The sequence below is a fragment of the Triplophysa rosa genome, linkage group LG10 (assembly GCF_024868665.1).
Source record: "Triplophysa rosa linkage group LG10, Trosa_1v2, whole genome shotgun sequence".
NCBI lineage: Eukaryota > Metazoa > Chordata > Actinopteri > Cypriniformes > Nemacheilidae > Triplophysa > Triplophysa rosa.
The window spans coordinates 3,519,006-3,536,038 of record NC_079899.1 but is presented as its reverse complement, the minus strand read 5'-3'; the positions used below and the strand labels follow the sequence as shown (position 1 = coordinate 3,536,038).

The 17,033-nt window shown below is 37.5% G+C and overlaps 2 protein-coding genes across 4 annotated transcripts in view; both read right to left on the bottom strand.

Annotated features, from left to right (window-relative positions):
• Positions 1-853: 853 nt before the first annotated feature.
• Positions 854-6,764, bottom strand: zgc:113142 (uncharacterized protein LOC503524 homolog). Of its 2 annotated transcripts, none has more exons than XM_057344259.1 (5): positions 6,626-6,764; positions 2,048-2,463; positions 1,823-1,975; positions 1,596-1,729; positions 854-1,256 (listed from the first exon to the last, which is right to left on the bottom strand). In XM_057344259.1, the coding sequence occupies exons 2-5, from the start codon at positions 2,454-2,456 to the stop codon at positions 894-896; spliced, it is 1,059 nt and encodes a 352-aa protein (XP_057200242.1). In that variant the 5' UTR covers positions 2,457-2,463; positions 6,626-6,764; the 3' UTR covers positions 854-893. The 2 variants fall into 2 exon arrangements, with proteins under 2 accessions (XP_057200242.1, XP_057200241.1); XM_057344258.1 differs by lacking the exon at positions 6,626-6,764 and adding an exon at positions 5,676-5,909.
• Positions 6,765-11,652: 4,888 nt separating this feature from the next.
• The window catches only part of LOC130560352 (peroxidasin homolog), a 78,044-nt gene continuing 72,663 nt past the window's right edge, over positions 11,653-17,033 (bottom strand). Inside the window, exons 20-23 of one of the 2 annotated variants that reach the window (XM_057344069.1) lie at positions 16,098-16,212; positions 15,612-15,741; positions 13,488-13,601; positions 11,653-13,415 (exon numbers count right to left, since the gene is read on the bottom strand). In XM_057344069.1, the coding sequence (XP_057200052.1) occupies positions 13,287-13,415; positions 13,488-13,601; positions 15,612-15,741; positions 16,098-16,212 (488 nt within the window). In that variant the 3' untranslated portion in view covers positions 11,653-13,286. The remainder of the gene's footprint in view (positions 13,416-13,487; positions 13,602-15,611; positions 15,742-16,097; positions 16,213-17,033) is intronic. The other variant, XM_057344070.1, reaches the window with a different exon arrangement.

The window sequence follows — 17,033 nt, the reverse complement described above, 5'->3', positions numbered from 1 at the left end:
TATTAATATTACTCTGTCTGTCTATACAATATTCTGTATATATTCTTTCATGTATAACATTTATGAAATATTTTCTTTAATTAATAGTCTTATGTTTTTAAAACATTTACCAATGACATATAATTTGGATAAAATGCTTTTACATTAGTTGAAGAATGTTTTGATAACTTTTAGAGAACCAAATGTCTAAGAATGCTTGCTTTGATCTGGGAATGTGGTAAAAATGCCCTTAGCTTGTATATGTTAATATTCATTTTCACAACAATTAGATTAGAAATGTAACAATAAAGATAAATAAAATGTCCTTGTTATGTTTCTGTCAATCATGTTTATCTGCGTTATGTTAAATGTCACACCACATAAAGTAAAGGTTTTATGAGATAAGCTGTAAGGTATGTGAATAGGTTTGTTAAGTAGTATTTTTCAGATTTTTAGATATGAAAGTGATCCGAAGTGTCAGACGGGGACTTTTGGCCTTGTGGTTAGAAAGGAGGGCCTCTCTTTGCAAAACTTGTCTTAGTAAGTACACACTTCTGCTTTGTCTTAATCTGCACATGTCGAGATGTAAGTAAAATGATAATTATCTACAGTAAATATACCTGAAATTGTGGTTTACTCATTTGCAGGATACATTACAGAGGGAAAATCCTGCTGACTTCTCTCTTGGTACTGTCGATTTACCTATTTAAATGAAGACTGACACATTTCCTCGTCCTACAGCTGAGGAATACATGACATACATGACAACATTTAACAAAACAACATCAATTCCCCATTCCCATGTACGCTTTAAAAAAGTCTTACAAAACAAAACAAAAAAAGACTATTTTATATGGACTAATTTACACCGACACCCACCCTAACAATATTTTTTCAATATTTGTCTTTATTATTTATGAATACAGCATAACTTCACGTTTGTGATACATGGAGCTCAGATTAAACACAGCATCTGTGACGTACGTGGGCAGAAAAGGGAAGAAGTAGAAAAAACACCAATCCATTGATGACACAAGCAGGTATCGGGTTCGAGGTTTGGGAGAGGTGAGAGCGTGTAACATGGCATCGATGACCATGGTGGAATCCTTAAATCCTAAAGAGCACGTCGACTGGAAATAGTCGCACGCCATTTCAATGTATTTCTGGCTGAAGGTAAGTTTACGTGCACCATCAAACTCGTTCCAAATGTCCTGTGAGGTTTTCTTGCTTAGAATGTTTGTGGCAGCGCCAAAATTTCCAGGTTGAATAATACTGACCTAAAAAACAGGATATAAATTGTAGTAAAATTAGCACGTTTCAAAGCATCATGAATGCGCCACAACCATTAAAGTAATAGTTCACCCAATTCTCTCATCATTTAAATGACTTCCATGCCATCGTAGATGTAAGTGATAGTAACGATATATGATGCATGTTAGCATTGTATGAGATAATTGCATTTTAATATAAAATGATTCATTTGTGTACAACCGAAGAAAGGAAGTCATATGGATCCGGAATGGCATGAGGGTGAGTAAATGATAAGAGAATGTTCATTCTTAGGCGAAGTATTCTTTTATTACCTCCTTTATTTTAAAAAAAGAACCAGCTATTACCTTAACTCCAAAGCTGGCCATCTCTACTCTTAAACAGTCGGCAAACGCCTCCAGTCCTCGCTTGGACACACTGTATGCTCCCATATTCAGACAATTGAAAAATGAAAAGATACTTGACACGAACAACATACGGCCTGAAAATGAAATGCAGTGTTGAATTATCAATAAAGTCACTAAATAATTTCCAAACAACGATTTAAGCATGTGATGAGATGTTATTGAAATACCTTTGGTTGCCCTGACCATTGACAAGAACGCAACGGTGACTCTGATGGGACCCACTAAGTTAACATCAACCATCCTCTGAAAGTCTTGGGCTGTGCTCCATTCGATTTCTCCCCAGTCACTGACTCCTGCGTTGTTTACAACGGCATAAAGACCTGAAGAAACAGACAATTACAACATTTCTTTTCAAAACACCACAGCGCTCCAAAAAAACCAACTCCAGTTACCTTTCTCTGGCAAATTTGACTTGACAAAGTCCCTAGCCAACTTTACATGTTCATCTTTGGTCACATCCAGCTGTAGAATCTTCATACGTTCTGAACCTTCATCAACCAGACGCTGGGCTCCGGCACCCTCAGGGCATAAACATCCAGCAAACACAGTGAAACCCATGCCGTCCAGTTTCTTAGCAAGATGATGCCCGAATCCACTGTCACAGCCAGTGACCAGCACCGCATAGCCAAATCCATCCGATAAACCATTTTGTGTATGTGTCAGCATGCCAACCAAGAGCAGAATGCTGACGGCGACAGCTAAATATGTGAGGACATGATCACCAACACATTTGTAGGACACGAGCAGGAGGATTATGCTGAAGAATAAGGGTTTCATTGAATGACGAGATGTGTGAAGCATCCGTCAGCTGTAACGGAAGAACAAAGAAACATTTCATTCGCCCTATTCGCACGGGATTAGTATTATCTGGGGACCTCGTGTGGTTTAGAAGTTACCTCCCCACATCTGTATTTCATGTGGCGCATTCACACAGGATAAGTGATTTTACTCAAATTTACGGACTTATTTCCGTGATGTGATGGTAAGGCTTTGCGTATAGATTGTATAGCCTATAGTTGTATGGTGTATAATGATATATGCCCGTACCTGTCAGCATTTGAGACCCTCAGGGAAACTCGTGACATTTTAGACCCGCGATCGCAGTGATCTGTCCGGATCGCGATCGTGGGTCTCAAATGTTACGAGTTTCCATGAGAAATAACAAAACGGGAGACTCCCGGCCAAAACGACAGTGTTGGCAGGTATGGATATGACCCAGCACCCGAAATAATATCAAACACTTCAAAACAGCCTCCATTATTTGCAACCGGTGGATAAAACCTTGAAAAATGATATATGAGCCCGCCAAATCACAGAGATGCCGATTCGCACGGGACTAATGTTATCACAGGACCTCGGTGTTCGTCAAAATATGGTAGGTCATTTGCGGGGGAATTTTTACTTTACAAATTACAGACATGGCCGATTCGCACGGGATTAAGATCACAGACGACCTCTGCAATTATTACAAATGACTAGAGGTCCCCAGGTAACACTAATCCCGTGTGAATAGGGCTATTGATGAACTGAGATCTGATTCATTATACAGTGTAACAAAATTTTTTCGCACAACCTTTTTATAGTTCTTGTACAATTCTGTGGTGCTAATTATTGTGGTAATATTCATTTTATGTGGTATCAATGTTTTAGTGTATATTTAGCTCAAGTAAATTTTGAACAAAAACTATACAAATTTTCACATATTTAAGAAAAAAAAATTCCGGTTGTCATTGTCAGAAAATTCAAGAAATTTGGTGGGATGAAGTGATAATGCATGAGTCGTGACTACGTCTGAAACTTGGTTCGTGAGGACAGTATTAGTCACAAAAGACAAAAATGATCAAATGTACATTTCTGAAGTTTTGGACAACTCATTTTAAGTAACTGTTATGCAGTGGTGTAGTCTACGTGATACGCAGGTATACGCCGTATACCCACTAGAAAAGATCAAGGATTTCCGTATACCCACTTAAAAAGCGTGAGGATACTTAACAACATCGTTTTGTGTCAGAAAAGTGCAACTCACTGACATATGGATCATTGGTGCAACCGGGAGATATGAAACCAAAGGAGATCATGATCAGGACAGGCATTTAAACTACACTATTTCAGTGTTTTCGTAAGCCTGCCCCTGAAGCTATTCTCTGTTCGCCGGTATATTAAACTTTCTCTTCTTCTGCTGACCACTCGCCCCCACTTTTTAAACCACTGTGTATTCTTTCATAAAACAGGCATATTTGTTATCATTAACATATTTGTAAGGGGATTGTTGGCATATTAAATTGTATCTAACTAGCTAACTTCACTAACATTTGTTTGTGTGGTGAATCAATAACGGAGGGAGAAAGGGAGAGATAACTTATACTATAATGTATATAATTGTTTTAGATGATAAGAGATGAGAACTCCTGGCCAGCCTTGTGAAAGGCAGTCTAGAGACACTGCCAGCATCTATAAGTGTAACGGGTGCTTGATAAAACTGCACAAATGTTCATTGTTGATTATTATAGTTAACTGTCAATGTCAATAATAGGCGCAACTTGCACTCATAACTAAGTGTGACCCAGTGTGTGAAAACTAGGCTAAAAATCGAGTTATTAGTGACAAGCAGATGCAGATGGGAATCAATAAAACACCCATTAATGCTCAAGACATTTGATTAAATTTTGTAATAGAAAGATTTGTGGTTCATAATGGGAATCGGAGCATACTCACTACAAAAAACTAGACTTCACCGCTGCTGTTATGTTAAACTGTTGTTTTGAGCTCAGTGTTATGTCAGTACCTTGTCATTTCTGCATACGAGTCATAATACTGAAATGTGTAAATGTGTGAAAATATTTTTTTGTTTTTGTGAGTACTGTCGATTGTAAAAAAAAAGTGATGTGATTTTAAACTTCATAAAGAACCAGTAAAAATTCAAGCAAAACACAATTTAAAAAATAATTGTATAAGAACACAAAAATACGTTGTGTTATCGGCATGCAGGTACCTTCATAATAACTCTCTTTTATAGTTGCAGTTGTTTTTTATTTATAGTAAGTATCAATATATTCTCAGTTGTTTCTCCTAAAATTGCTGAGGAGAAATAAAAACAAATGATACTGTAATTGTTCAAATACATGAAGAGGTAATATAATCTGGATTATTGTACATTGGATGAGATTGTTTGGGTTTATATTGAAATGATATTTTAATTTTTTAATAATAGTGTCTTTTGATTGCAGACTTGACAAATCTGAGCTCGGTTTGTGACATTGGTGAGATCTCTTCTGAAACTCTAATGGAGACATGTCTTTTTTTCAGGAAAAACTGAATACAGATCAAATATGGAGAATTCTTACGATAGAAATAGTGCATAAATTCCACACGCGCACACTTTCAGAGATGAGTAAAATGCATAATCAGGTCAAACGCAGATCGATTCTCTGATTAAAGCCGCAATGGCATCATTTACTGTAAACTACAAGTAGTGATTACAGATAACCAACACAAAGCGTGTGTTTGAGGTTTTATAATCAACACATGTCACAGTTTTATCACGAGATGTGCTTGTATAAATATAGCCATTACTGAAGAGCTCAAACAGTGTCATTTACAGAAACTCTAGATTATTGTATCTCTGCAATGGCCATCCGTTGTACACGTATTAGAACAAGTTAGAAAACGAAATCATTAGTAACTTTAAGACGTTACTTCCGGGTTGAAGTGGGAATTATCGAATTTCCGAGAGCACGTGAAGGCAGCGTTAATCTCCTGGGCCCGGTTGCATAAAGCACCTTAAGTGTAATTTTCCCTTAAGTGTGTCCTTAAGTATACCTTAAGTTTTACTTAAGTTATTCTCCTATTGTCTTTGGTAAAGGAAAATCACCCCTTAAGTGTCATACTTAAGGGAAAAACTTAAGGTGCTTTATGCAACCGGGGCCTGATCTTTGAAAGAGCAACACCCCAGCAATAACATTTACAGAGATGATAAACAACTTTACACATTATTTTTAATACTGCTTTCAGTCGACTCACCCCTTCTTGAAGCTTCTCTTCGTTTACAAACACGAGGACGAAATTCTTCAGTGTGGGTCTCTCTTTTTAGGCTAATAATGGGCGAGTTTGACCTAATGTTGCTCTGCGCAGACCGATCGGCAAATGAAATCGAGTGTCGCGAGAGAGATGTTGACCGGTCGCTCTCGCGATTCTTCGATGTCAAATCCCGATCTGTCTGCGCAGCCCGTCGAACACGCCAGTGACGCCAAATTTCACTTGATCACCTTTTGTTTCTCATCTCCTTTCAGGTGCAGATTAACCTTAACCACTAGTGGTCACTAAAGAGTCAGCAGTGTGTTCAAGACTTAAAAGTTCTGAATCGATTCTGATTCTTTCTTACATGTTTGCTATACATCATTCATTCTGAATTAATTAACAGTTCATGAAAGTCAAAATAAAGATACACTTAAGACTTATATGAAGTTTTGTGTTCACATTAGAAGACCAAAGACATGGGCTACTGAAAGGCTATTTTGTAATGTATTTATTGTATACACAAACATGAAAATGATTTATTGATTTATGTATTATTGAAAATAAATGCTCTCAGGCCTTTGACAAAAAACACAAATATGGCCTCTGTTTCAGGTTGCCAATGACAGCACCTACACTTTGGCCCAGTTTCACAGACGAGGCTTAAGGCTAGTCCCGGACTAAAATGAATGAGTGACCTGTCTTAACTGAATATAACTTGCCCAGAAATATTTTAAAATATATCAATGCCGTTGTTTTGTCTCGAGATGCACACCGGTAATGTTTTCTTCTAAGGCATTTTTATAAAAGCGACATAAATATCTTAATTCAACTAAGGCATAGTCCTGGCCTAAACTGTGTCTGTGAAACCGGGCCTTTAACTTATACAAATGTATTCATTAAAAAAAAAAAACATAAAACATTAATTGTCATATTGGCTCCATCCCCAAACTTACCTTTGGATTTTCAAATAAAGTTGGATATGTGAGAATTTGGAAGAAAAACGAATAAACCAACATCGGATCTTTCTTTTCCGTGGCCTGGAGAAGTTTCCTCGATCGCACAAGTGACTTTTTCCTCAGGTCTGATAGCTGAGGTTCCTTTATCTATTCAACCTCACTTATTTAGCCATATAGGTCTAGCATGACTTTAAGGCACTCGTGATCACAGTGAGAATTACCGCGCTGAATGCATGAATTCGAGGAAAGAGAATAAAGAAAGGAATTCTAAAGCATCTGATATAATCACTGGTAATCGATTAACCGGCATAATAGCTGCATGGCCAGAGAAAGTCAAATGCATTCATGAGGTAAGCGCAGAGACAGATCACTGACGCATACAGTGTGACCACTCAATGATAGCAATACTTGATGTTCATTCGGTCATAAATAACACAATTACATAACCGAGAAGAAAGTGCAACTGTGTCATGTTAAAGGAGCACCGATAGCACAGTGTAAGACGTTTTTGTTTTGCAATATATTGCAATTAAATAAAAACTGTACAAATTTTCATATATTTTAAAATATTTTGCAATTGTCACTGTCAGAAAATTCTAGACATTTCTGTAGCACAGGGAAGGTGGGATGAAGCGACCATGGTTTACTACGTCTGGAACTTGGTTCGTGAGGACAGTATTTTAGTCATAAAAGACAAAAACAATCAAATGTACACAGTTTTGGACGACTCATTTTTAGTAACTGTTATGTAACTTGTCATTTCTGCGTGTGAGTAATAATACGGAAATGTATACATGTGTAGTGGGTTGCTGTTTTTTATGTCTGTGTTATAAAACATAAATTTAAGGCACATCTCATAATAGCAGATCATACTAACGAAGCAAACAAAAGTCAGAAGAATGAACGGCGGATGTTGTAAGTCACATGATCTACGAAACTTTCCAGAAAACTTTCTAAGAATACTAGAGGAAGTAAGTGGCTATAGCAAAAATAATTGATTTAATGTTAAATAAGTGTTGAACCGGTTATTTTCAACATTGATTCAACATTAAATCGATTATATTCGCTATCTGGGAAAGTACAAAATAACTTTGAGAAAGCCTTTTCTATAACATCTCCTTCCGATAGAGTTGATCAGGTTGTGGCCTGTGGATGTTGGTCCACTCCTCTTCAATGGCTGTGCGAAGTTGCTGGATATTGGCAGGAACTGGAACACGCTGTCGTATACCGAAAAACCGAAAGATATTGCAAATTAAATATGTTGAAAAGTGAAGTTTTATTTGGTTATTTTTTGTTTAAAAATAACTATTAGTATTTGTAAGGGAAAATAATGATTGAATTACTTTTTTAGACGGTAAATCTTTAAAACCATGGTCTTTATTCAAATTCGGTTTTGGTTCAATTTACCCTCTGACTCAACTGACCCCTATAATGGGGCAAACTGCGCCACAAAAGCACTTTTTTATAAGAAGCCATTATTTTTTTTAAACCATACGTCATAGACGTGTTCTTATAATTTAGATCGATAGGAAACATCCTGAAATTAGATTAAATACTTGTATTGCACGTATACCTCATTTTCTTTCATCTTGAGGACCACATATGTAAAAACATGTTTTCGCCAGATTGATTACCATTTGTATTTACCATAATAAACGTGTGGTTACAATAGTAAATTTGTAGTTTTAGTACACGATGAATGTTTTTATAATACAGATTCTTTTATTTTGTAAAACGTCTGTCAGTTTTTATACCCTTGACGAGAGCTCCGTCTAGCGGTCATTTTAAATATTGCTTTCTGCAACATGAAATAAATGTATTATGCTTTGGTTAATTATTGCATGACACAATAGATTAAAGTATTCTTAATTGAATGAATCAATAACTAAAAACCATAACGGAATTTACTCATTTATTTTATAATGAGCACTCGCAGAGCTCAAACTTTTTTGCCAAGTTTGCATGATGAAAAAAGTATCATTGTCCTTTTGCAACATAAGAAAACAATACCTTCGCTGTCCTGCGATGAACTTTCTCGTTTATATTTACTGCTTTGCTTTTAGGCGTGTCATTCTTAATGCACTGGTATACTCACCAGGCAGTAAATTGCCAAGTGTATTCTTGCCTTCTCGTCCATAGGCTCAAACTTTGTTCCTGTAACCACTTCGAGGCGTTTCCGTGAGTCAGTGGTCTCTGCGGAGAGATAAGCCTGCATGGCTAAAGTTAGGGGCCGTGTTACGGGGCTCTACATACACATATACAAGCTTAACAGATGGGGAGACTGCACGGCCTAACTTGGCTCTGCTCCCGGACTGAACCCTGAAAGGAAACATCTCATGTGAAGAGAATGCGTTCTCCTCCGAGCCAACAGAACATTCCCTCACGTTGCTGTCTTTTGGGCGAAAGGACAATGACACGCAAGCGGAAACTATAGGGTTAAATTACAGGATGCTTTTAGAAGAGTCTTCGTTTGCTAGCAGAGAGATAAAGTCTCCTCTATGCCCGCACGTTCTTTGAGACATCAGTGAGAAGTTAGAGAGCAGTCGCGAGATTCAACACACTGAAGCTGGCTGTTAAATATCCTAGGACAAAACCACACAGCACACATTGTAGACAAACCGCAGGATGTCCAGCGATTGGAGGATGTTTATTTGCGTTTTCTTGTGTTATCAATTGAAATTCAGACTTAGATTGAGATGATCAACAGTGGTGTGTAGAGCTGTTTAGGAAGAGGCCGGTGACCTTATTTATTGTCTTTTGTAAATACTTCACCACTGTGAAAAACAACTAGAATGATCATTTTTAATTTCATGCCGACTTTAAGCATATAAGCTGTATAAAACAAGTGTCTGACATGGACCATGCTCAAAGTTTTTGTCATAATCATGATGAGAAAATCTGCTAAGGGGTAACAAATCATGTAAAAATGTATCATCTTTCATTGGATGCATACAGGGGCGTAGCTACATGGTGGCCATGGGTGGCCACGGCTACCCCTGAATGATGGATGGCCACCTATCTGGCCACCTCTGTTGTGCGAAGCAGTTTTAAGATGCGTGTCGGAGTTTACGGAGTGCTGCGCAGATCATTTAGCGTATGCACTGATATGATAAAGCGTTAATATGATGTCATACGCTGATGCACTGATGCAAACAGTCTGAGCGCTATTAGCTGAACAGCTGCTAGTGCTAACCTCTTCGCTTTGTGACAGTGTACGGTCTGCGTACCATAGAAGTTCATCGCGAGCAGAAGGATCAGGGTAGGGTTGCACCAGCCATTCGTAAGTTCTTTGCATTATCATGTGTGTAAATCATTGAAGAATGTCGAGTGAAACAAGAGCTTATTCCGTTAGTTCAGAGAGTATGCTATTTTATTCCTACAGTTATTCCTGATAGGATGCTTCCGTAAATATTTAGTTTATACGTAACATTATGCTTCAACTAAGTTGAATGGTGCAACTCAAAAATATTTTGTAGTCCGTAAGTTGTAACTTAATGCCCCTTTAAGTCAAAACTACAGTAGGCTAAGTTGTAACTTGCGCACAGCTGGTGCAGCCAGTGTAATGAAATCAGTCTTGTTTAACTGGATTTCATTAATTAATTATATTTTCGCGAAAGTTTAATTTGGGGTACTGCAATGTTTATTTTCTATAAAAAATGCTAGCTTACTGCAAATGATAGCTAGCAAATTATTTTAAAATAATGTTAGCACATGAAAGCATTGCAAATAAATTGTTTACTTGACGTTCTTCGTGTATGTTTTTGACCAGCAAAGTATGTGTAATGAAGAATTGGTGTAAATTACAGTAGAAGTTAAAGAATTTCTGTCTGTAAGGATTTTTTGGTCACCCTAATAAAATCACTGGGTCTTACCTGGCCACCTCTAAAAAAAAAGTTCTGGCTACATGCACGTGAAAAGTGATCTAACACTCTACTAGTTTAACTTGTGTACAAGTCTCATTTAAACAAAGTTCCATGTCCTGCTGTATTTGGCTTTTACTCATATTAGTGCATGGGTATGTACAGTATAGGCCTGTCAGCACACACTGCATCTGATTCAGGCTGTGTTTACTTTACCAAAATTGTTATTATGGAACCAAAATAGATTCTTTTCCGGTTTTCAGTGGCAGTGGATTGTGACCGCCTCTTCTCAAGCTTTAAAAACATCAGGTGTTTTAACTCCACATGACTCATGTTGTATATTCAAAGCATCCTGAAAGCATACAAATGGATTTGGGGGAAAATAATCCATTAATTGGTGATTAACACAGTTGTAATTCTGCTTCATGCATGATTTGCAGGGAATTCCTGGAATGATTTGATATAGGAATACGTCTCAATGTTTTGTCTAGGTGTGGGGGGGTGGTGTGGAGTAGCCCCTAATGTATTTTGGATGGGTTAAAAATGCTACCACAAATGATCGCCAAATTTGACTGTTGAATGTCATATCAAGCCTCACAAAAGGTAACAGGGGTCCCATGATTTTTTATTTGACTGAATAATTTTACTGTTGTCGTTGACCAAAGAATATCTTCTTTGCTCATCTTGACACTGGATGGACTTGTATGATCTATCACCACCTACTGGTCAGAAGACAGGCAATTTGGCAAATTTATTATTAGGTTATTGACAGATGATTGACAGATTGGATTCTCGAAAAATTCGGCAGGTGTGATCTATAGACAATGCTAGACAAAAATGATCATATGAATTGTCTGCTTGTTTGTAGGTGGAGCGAAATCTTTCTCACAGCTTTCTTTGACACGTCAAACCAGCCGTACCACATAGTGTTTAAGACACACGGATTTGTGTTTGAGTGAGTCACATATTCATGTTGTGTTTACTACAACGCATACACAATTAAAGTACATATTTTATGCTGTCGTTACTGTTCAAAGCTACTTTTGCGTGCTAACGATTCTTCAAAAATGATCAAATCCTGAACATACTTGTTTTGACAATTTGTGTATTTGCCAAATACATGTTTTTATTATAGTAAAAGTGTAGCAACCATGATTAATTTTAATTTGAGCTGTTGACTGAGTGGCACATTGAGTGGCATGTTACGAACATACAATTGCTATATGTTTGATCATTGTATATAGTGCATACATCATTCTGAATTCATTACTGCTAAATACCAACATGATAGGTCACACATGCTTGCGTGTATTGTTTATATCATGTTACATACATGACTGTGCCATGAACCTGCTGCAGAAACTCAAACTCATTCCTCAGGTCTAAAGCAATGCCGACTGTGCCCGATTCGCCGTACATTACTTCTGAAAATATAAGTTAACAGTTGTTGTTTATTATGTGGTCATTTTATTATTGTCGAAATGCATACATTACAGTGCAAACAGTCTTTGGCAAAATGACAAAATATAAGAATCACATTGACCACTCGAGCGTATTCAGTCCTGCTGGGCAGTGCATTCCATGGCAGGTGGGCGCAGTTTGATTTGGGGGGGTTGTATGATCATCGAGGAGGGAAGGAAGTAATCAAATTCCCATTTGGGAGTACTAAAACCCTGACATGGACACAACCTCGATGTCGCATAAGAGACATGAATGATGAGTATAACAAAACATTCATTGACCATAAGCACACAAACCAAACCGCGATTCTGGTTATCTGACGTCTAACACGCTTCTGATGTTTAACCAGAATGCAAGGGAATGTTTCAAAAGGGGCAGTAGTCTAGAGAGAAGGGGCTTATTTGGCCATCACAGCCCCCCCGCATCTCTTTCATATGGCTTTTATTTCAGACACAAAAGCACAGCACGCTTTTGTACAATCGAGCGGATGTAAATATAAAGCGAGTCTGGATGAAAGAGTATGGAGATGTGTGTACGCTTCAAGTGATGTATTGTGACGAGGCACAATTGTTTACATCCTTTAGATGAACACTGGAGGAAACATCTGGACCTTCATTCAGAACACGAGGACATAAATACTGTGCTGGTCGATGAGGAACGTACAGTAACGTCACGTGTCCGCAGGGCTCTTCCCAAACCTTCTACCTCAGATGCTGAAATAAAGATACCAAACCCAAAACATCCATCGTTCGAAGGAAAAGCAAACAGGCGCCGAAGTCTCCGGTAACCCGCAACGGAAAAGCCAAGGGAAGCAAACATTTGGTGATCAGTAGCGTTTTTTCCCCATCGCAAATATTTTTCACATTATTCTTCACGTAAAGATACAAAGCGGGAAATTCTATTCTGAATATGATACTTGGCATCATTAACCCTTAACGCAGGAATAAACGCTTTACAATTCTTTCGAGTAACCACGAATCGGCTTTCGCTCAAATGTGGTTCTCAAAAACACATAATGAGTGTATATACGATGCATTTTATATTGCGAAACAATAAAACGCACAAAACAAAAATGGAGTAAAATAGCACCAGTTCTTGAGCATCTCCCATCTGAGAATGCTTCTGAAAGACAACAGGTCCAGAGATGGACTCTGGGGGTCATCTGAGGCCGGTGGGCCTGAGGGAGGGAGACACGGTCCCACATTCATCCATCTGTCCATTCAAATACTTACAGGCAGTTTAAAGTGTGTTTAGTTGTGGGGGATATAAAAAATACCAATACATAAACAATATAAAAAAACCCTGAAAGATGACTAAAAAGCTCAAGGTCACATCTGTCAAGCGTCCTGAGGTTTCACGTGATGCTGGTCATCCAGACACATGGGGCAGCACGAGCCTTTGGGTGTCACGGGATTCACGCATACCACCCGCGGGCACTTCTCCACGAAACACGTCACCTGGGCCTCCTGACAGAAACAAAGATGCGGTGTATCACGTTTTCTTGAATTCACAAAACGTTGCTGTCACGGTGAACTTACTTTACACTGACACACGGTGCAGTGATCCTTCTTCCAGCTTTTTCCATCTTCTCGTTCTCTTCCCTCCTCATCAGTGCAGCCGGTCTTGCTCAGACGGCCTTCAAGTCTTTTAATCTGTCAGCAGAGACAAACAGGGAAACATTCAAATGATTGCTCGAGTCTTCAATTGACTGAACCATAGTCAAGTGGGTTAAGGGTCTAATAGATCATTTCAAGTTTGCGCTCCTTTCAGATGTGAATTTGCTTAAGTGGGTTTATTCTAGAACTCTTGAAACACGTGCTGTTATCTGATCTGATGTTTAGACAAGCTGTTTAGCGCAGGCCCACATGGTGGTCCTTTCAGAGGCCGCTAATGCTGTTTCCTGAGTCGACATCAAAGACACTCGTAGTTCCTATTGTGTAACGTTAAAACCAGGTTCAAGACGTGTCGTGTGATGTTTTACTATTGTTTTTTGTACTATTGAGTCTGTTTAATCACATCCGCTTGTCACGACTTAACAAGCAGATTGGTTTAGTTGAAACACAGACCTGTGTCAACATGGTTTATGTTTTATTTTAGTTTCATTTGCACTTTTACTCCTTTGAGAAGTTTTTTCTTAGGGTTTAATTGTCTTAATTTTGCAACGAGTAGATTTTTGGTAGAAAAAATACAAAAGTAGTTACTGAGCAAGAACTTAAAGATCAGTGTTGGTGGTAAAATGATAATAATGATTTATAATTTGAGCTGTGGGTCGGATTTTGCAGATGTAAGGTAACCTGCACTTTTATATTTCAAGCAGAGATGGTGATAAGTTTCAAATTGTGTTTTTTATCGACCGACATACGTTTTTTATCTATTTGCATATACAGCCGTGAAAAAAATCAAGAGACCATTTCTAGATGTATTGTGGCCATTCCAGTCCAGTGTCTGTTGAATTTTAATCAAATCAAACGTCAGGAGTGTCAAAGTCATCCAAAAGAAATGTGAAAGACTGACAGTATGACAAGACACATGAAAACTTTTAAAAATCCAGGTTATCACATAAAAAATATTTTTCAAATCTTCCTAAATACATGTACAAAGAAGAGTTCGTTTCCAAAATGAGATAACTCAGTTTTTAAACTGAATTTCATAAATCAATTATGTTATCATGGTTTTATTGTGTTAGCTGTATACAAAACAAAACAACTGCAGTTTGATTGATATTAATTGGAATGCACAATAAAAAAAGATGATTTAAAAGAAATTTTTATGAACAATATAGTGAAACAATATTTTGTTTGAAATTTGGGAGAAATATTGTTAGTAGTTCATAGAATAAAACAAAAATGATCATTTTACCTAAACACATAAAGAGTAAATTCAGAAAAACCTGAAATTGGTCTTTGAAATGGACTGTTCTTTTTTTTCCGGGGCTGTAGGTGGGTTAATTACACTATGAAAGTTGTCTATGAATGTATTTCAAAATGTACAAAAAAAAAAGAATTACTAAAAATGTTTTGTATTTTGGAAATTAATCTAATATTTAAATTTTAGTTGAACTTTTTAAGCCTTGTTCTAAATATTGTGATACGTTTGTATCATGAACCCAGTATTGTATCATGAATTATCATTACACCTCTACTGACCAATAAAAAGTAACTTCCATATCTTCAGTATTTCATACAATTCCAAACTATTCAATACTCCACAAGTTCCAAGTTTTTTCAACATTTTCCACTTATTACGGCATGCTGGAATTTCATCTGGAATTTTTGAAATGATGGACAATTGGTCAATAGAAAGGTCTGGTTGCAGTCCACTGTAAACAAGCAGTTACCTTTTACACACACACTATAGAACAGTTTAGTTTAACCGCTTGTTTACTGTGGATTCATATTTTAATTTTGTGGAAAGATTTGATCAGATATGGAACAGGGCGGATATTTTCCCACGTGTTTTTAATCAAGGAAGCATCTGGAAAGTTTGATTCTTGACCTGTTAAGCTGGACAGTAAAACTATCTCGTTCAATTGTCCTTCCTAATGTTGTACACAGACATCTGTGACTTGGTATAGTGTATATACTGCAAATGCTTGTCATTTCTAAGGTTGTATTTGATGTAGTATGGGATTTTAAAACATGGGATGAATCATGAGTCCTAACCTGTTTTCGTAAACTTGTGATAGTTTTCTGCATGTCTGTTACAAAGTCCTGGAAATCTTTTATTGAAGGTTCAGTGCTTGACTGTGCTGATACACTTGTGTTTATTGTAACTTGAGCCTCTTCCAACGTGCTAAAAAACAAAAATGACAAAGTAAAAAAATCTTTACATGAATACATCATGTAGTTTTTATTATTCATGTGATTTACCTTAAAGAATCAGTTTACCCCAAAATTGACTATCCTCATGCTCACCCAGGTGTGTTTTTAGCTCAACACAAATATTGTTTTATATAGAAATTCTGTCATTGTTCTTATATCACAATTAAAGTAATCCAAATGACCCCAATAGATAGAATAGTAGCAGTAAGATGCAGGGTGAGTAAACTAGTAGAGAATGATCTTTTTGGTTGAATTAACATGTGTGGGAGTTTAGGAGAAAGTGTTTCTCATCATATTTTTGCAGACAGTAAAGAACGTGAGCTGTACCTGTGGTTATTTGTGAAGCTACTGTCAGGTCTCTCTTCAGCATAGCTTTGCTCCGCTGACCTACGACCTCTGAAGTGGTATGACAGGGCGTTGAACTGACCTTTAGTGCGGCAGTCTGCAGAATGCAAAATATTCAACATTTTACTTGATGCAGGCGAGCAACACTGACATTACACAACCCCCCCCCCCCATTTAATACAGTTTACATGGACTTAAAGGCCCAGTCAGTGAAATTTAGTGGCATCTAGCGGCGATGTTGCGAATTGCAACCAACGGCTCAGTCCACTCCTGACCAATCCCTTTTGAAGCACTACGGTGGCTGACACAGTTCAAAGATGTCGTCACGTTTTTGCTTCTTCGCCAAAGTAGATACCGTATTTACTTAACGCGCTCTGTAGCGCAGTTTGTCCGTTTAGGGCTACTGTAGAAACAACATGACGAATTCCATCCAATGGGACCCGCGGTGTGTGTAGATAGAAATGGCTCATTCTAAGGTAATAAAAACATAACGCTTCATTATGTACGGTCTTTATACACCTCTGAAGACATAGTTATGTGGGTTATATGGCTTTCCTGTAGCTCAGTGGTAAGAGCATTGCATTAACAATGCAAGGTTGTGGGTTCGATCCCAGGGGATTGCGCATACCTATCTATAAATATATAGGATAATGCAATGTAAGTCGTTTTGGATAGAAGCGTCTGCCAAATGCATAAATGTAAATGTTATATTGCATTTCTATCAATTGATCCTCCTTAATCTTACACACTGGTCATTTAAGAAAACAGTTATCTAGAATGTTTTTTCAGAAAACTTGGGTTATGTGGCCACGTTAACAAAAGCAGCGTTCTTAAAGGTGTCATGAATTAAGACATCAATTTTGATGCTTTTGTTGTATAAGAGGGAATCGTATTCAAGCAAACATCCTGTAAGTGTCT

Excerpts from the sequence above, each read along its gene's own strand:
- zgc:113142 (XM_057344259.1), bottom strand. The coding sequence starts at position 2,456 with ATGCTTCACACATCTCGTCATTCAATGAAACCCTTATTCTTCAGCATA. Across the intron at positions 1,976-2,047 it reads GTCAAATTTGCCAGAGAAAG|GTCTTTATGCCGTTGTAAAC; the intron begins GTAACTGGAGTT and ends CTGTTTCTTCAG. Across the intron at positions 1,257-1,595 it reads TGGCCAGCTTTGGAGTTAAG|GTCAGTATTATTCAACCTGG; the intron begins GTAATAGCTGGT and ends CCTGTTTTTTAG.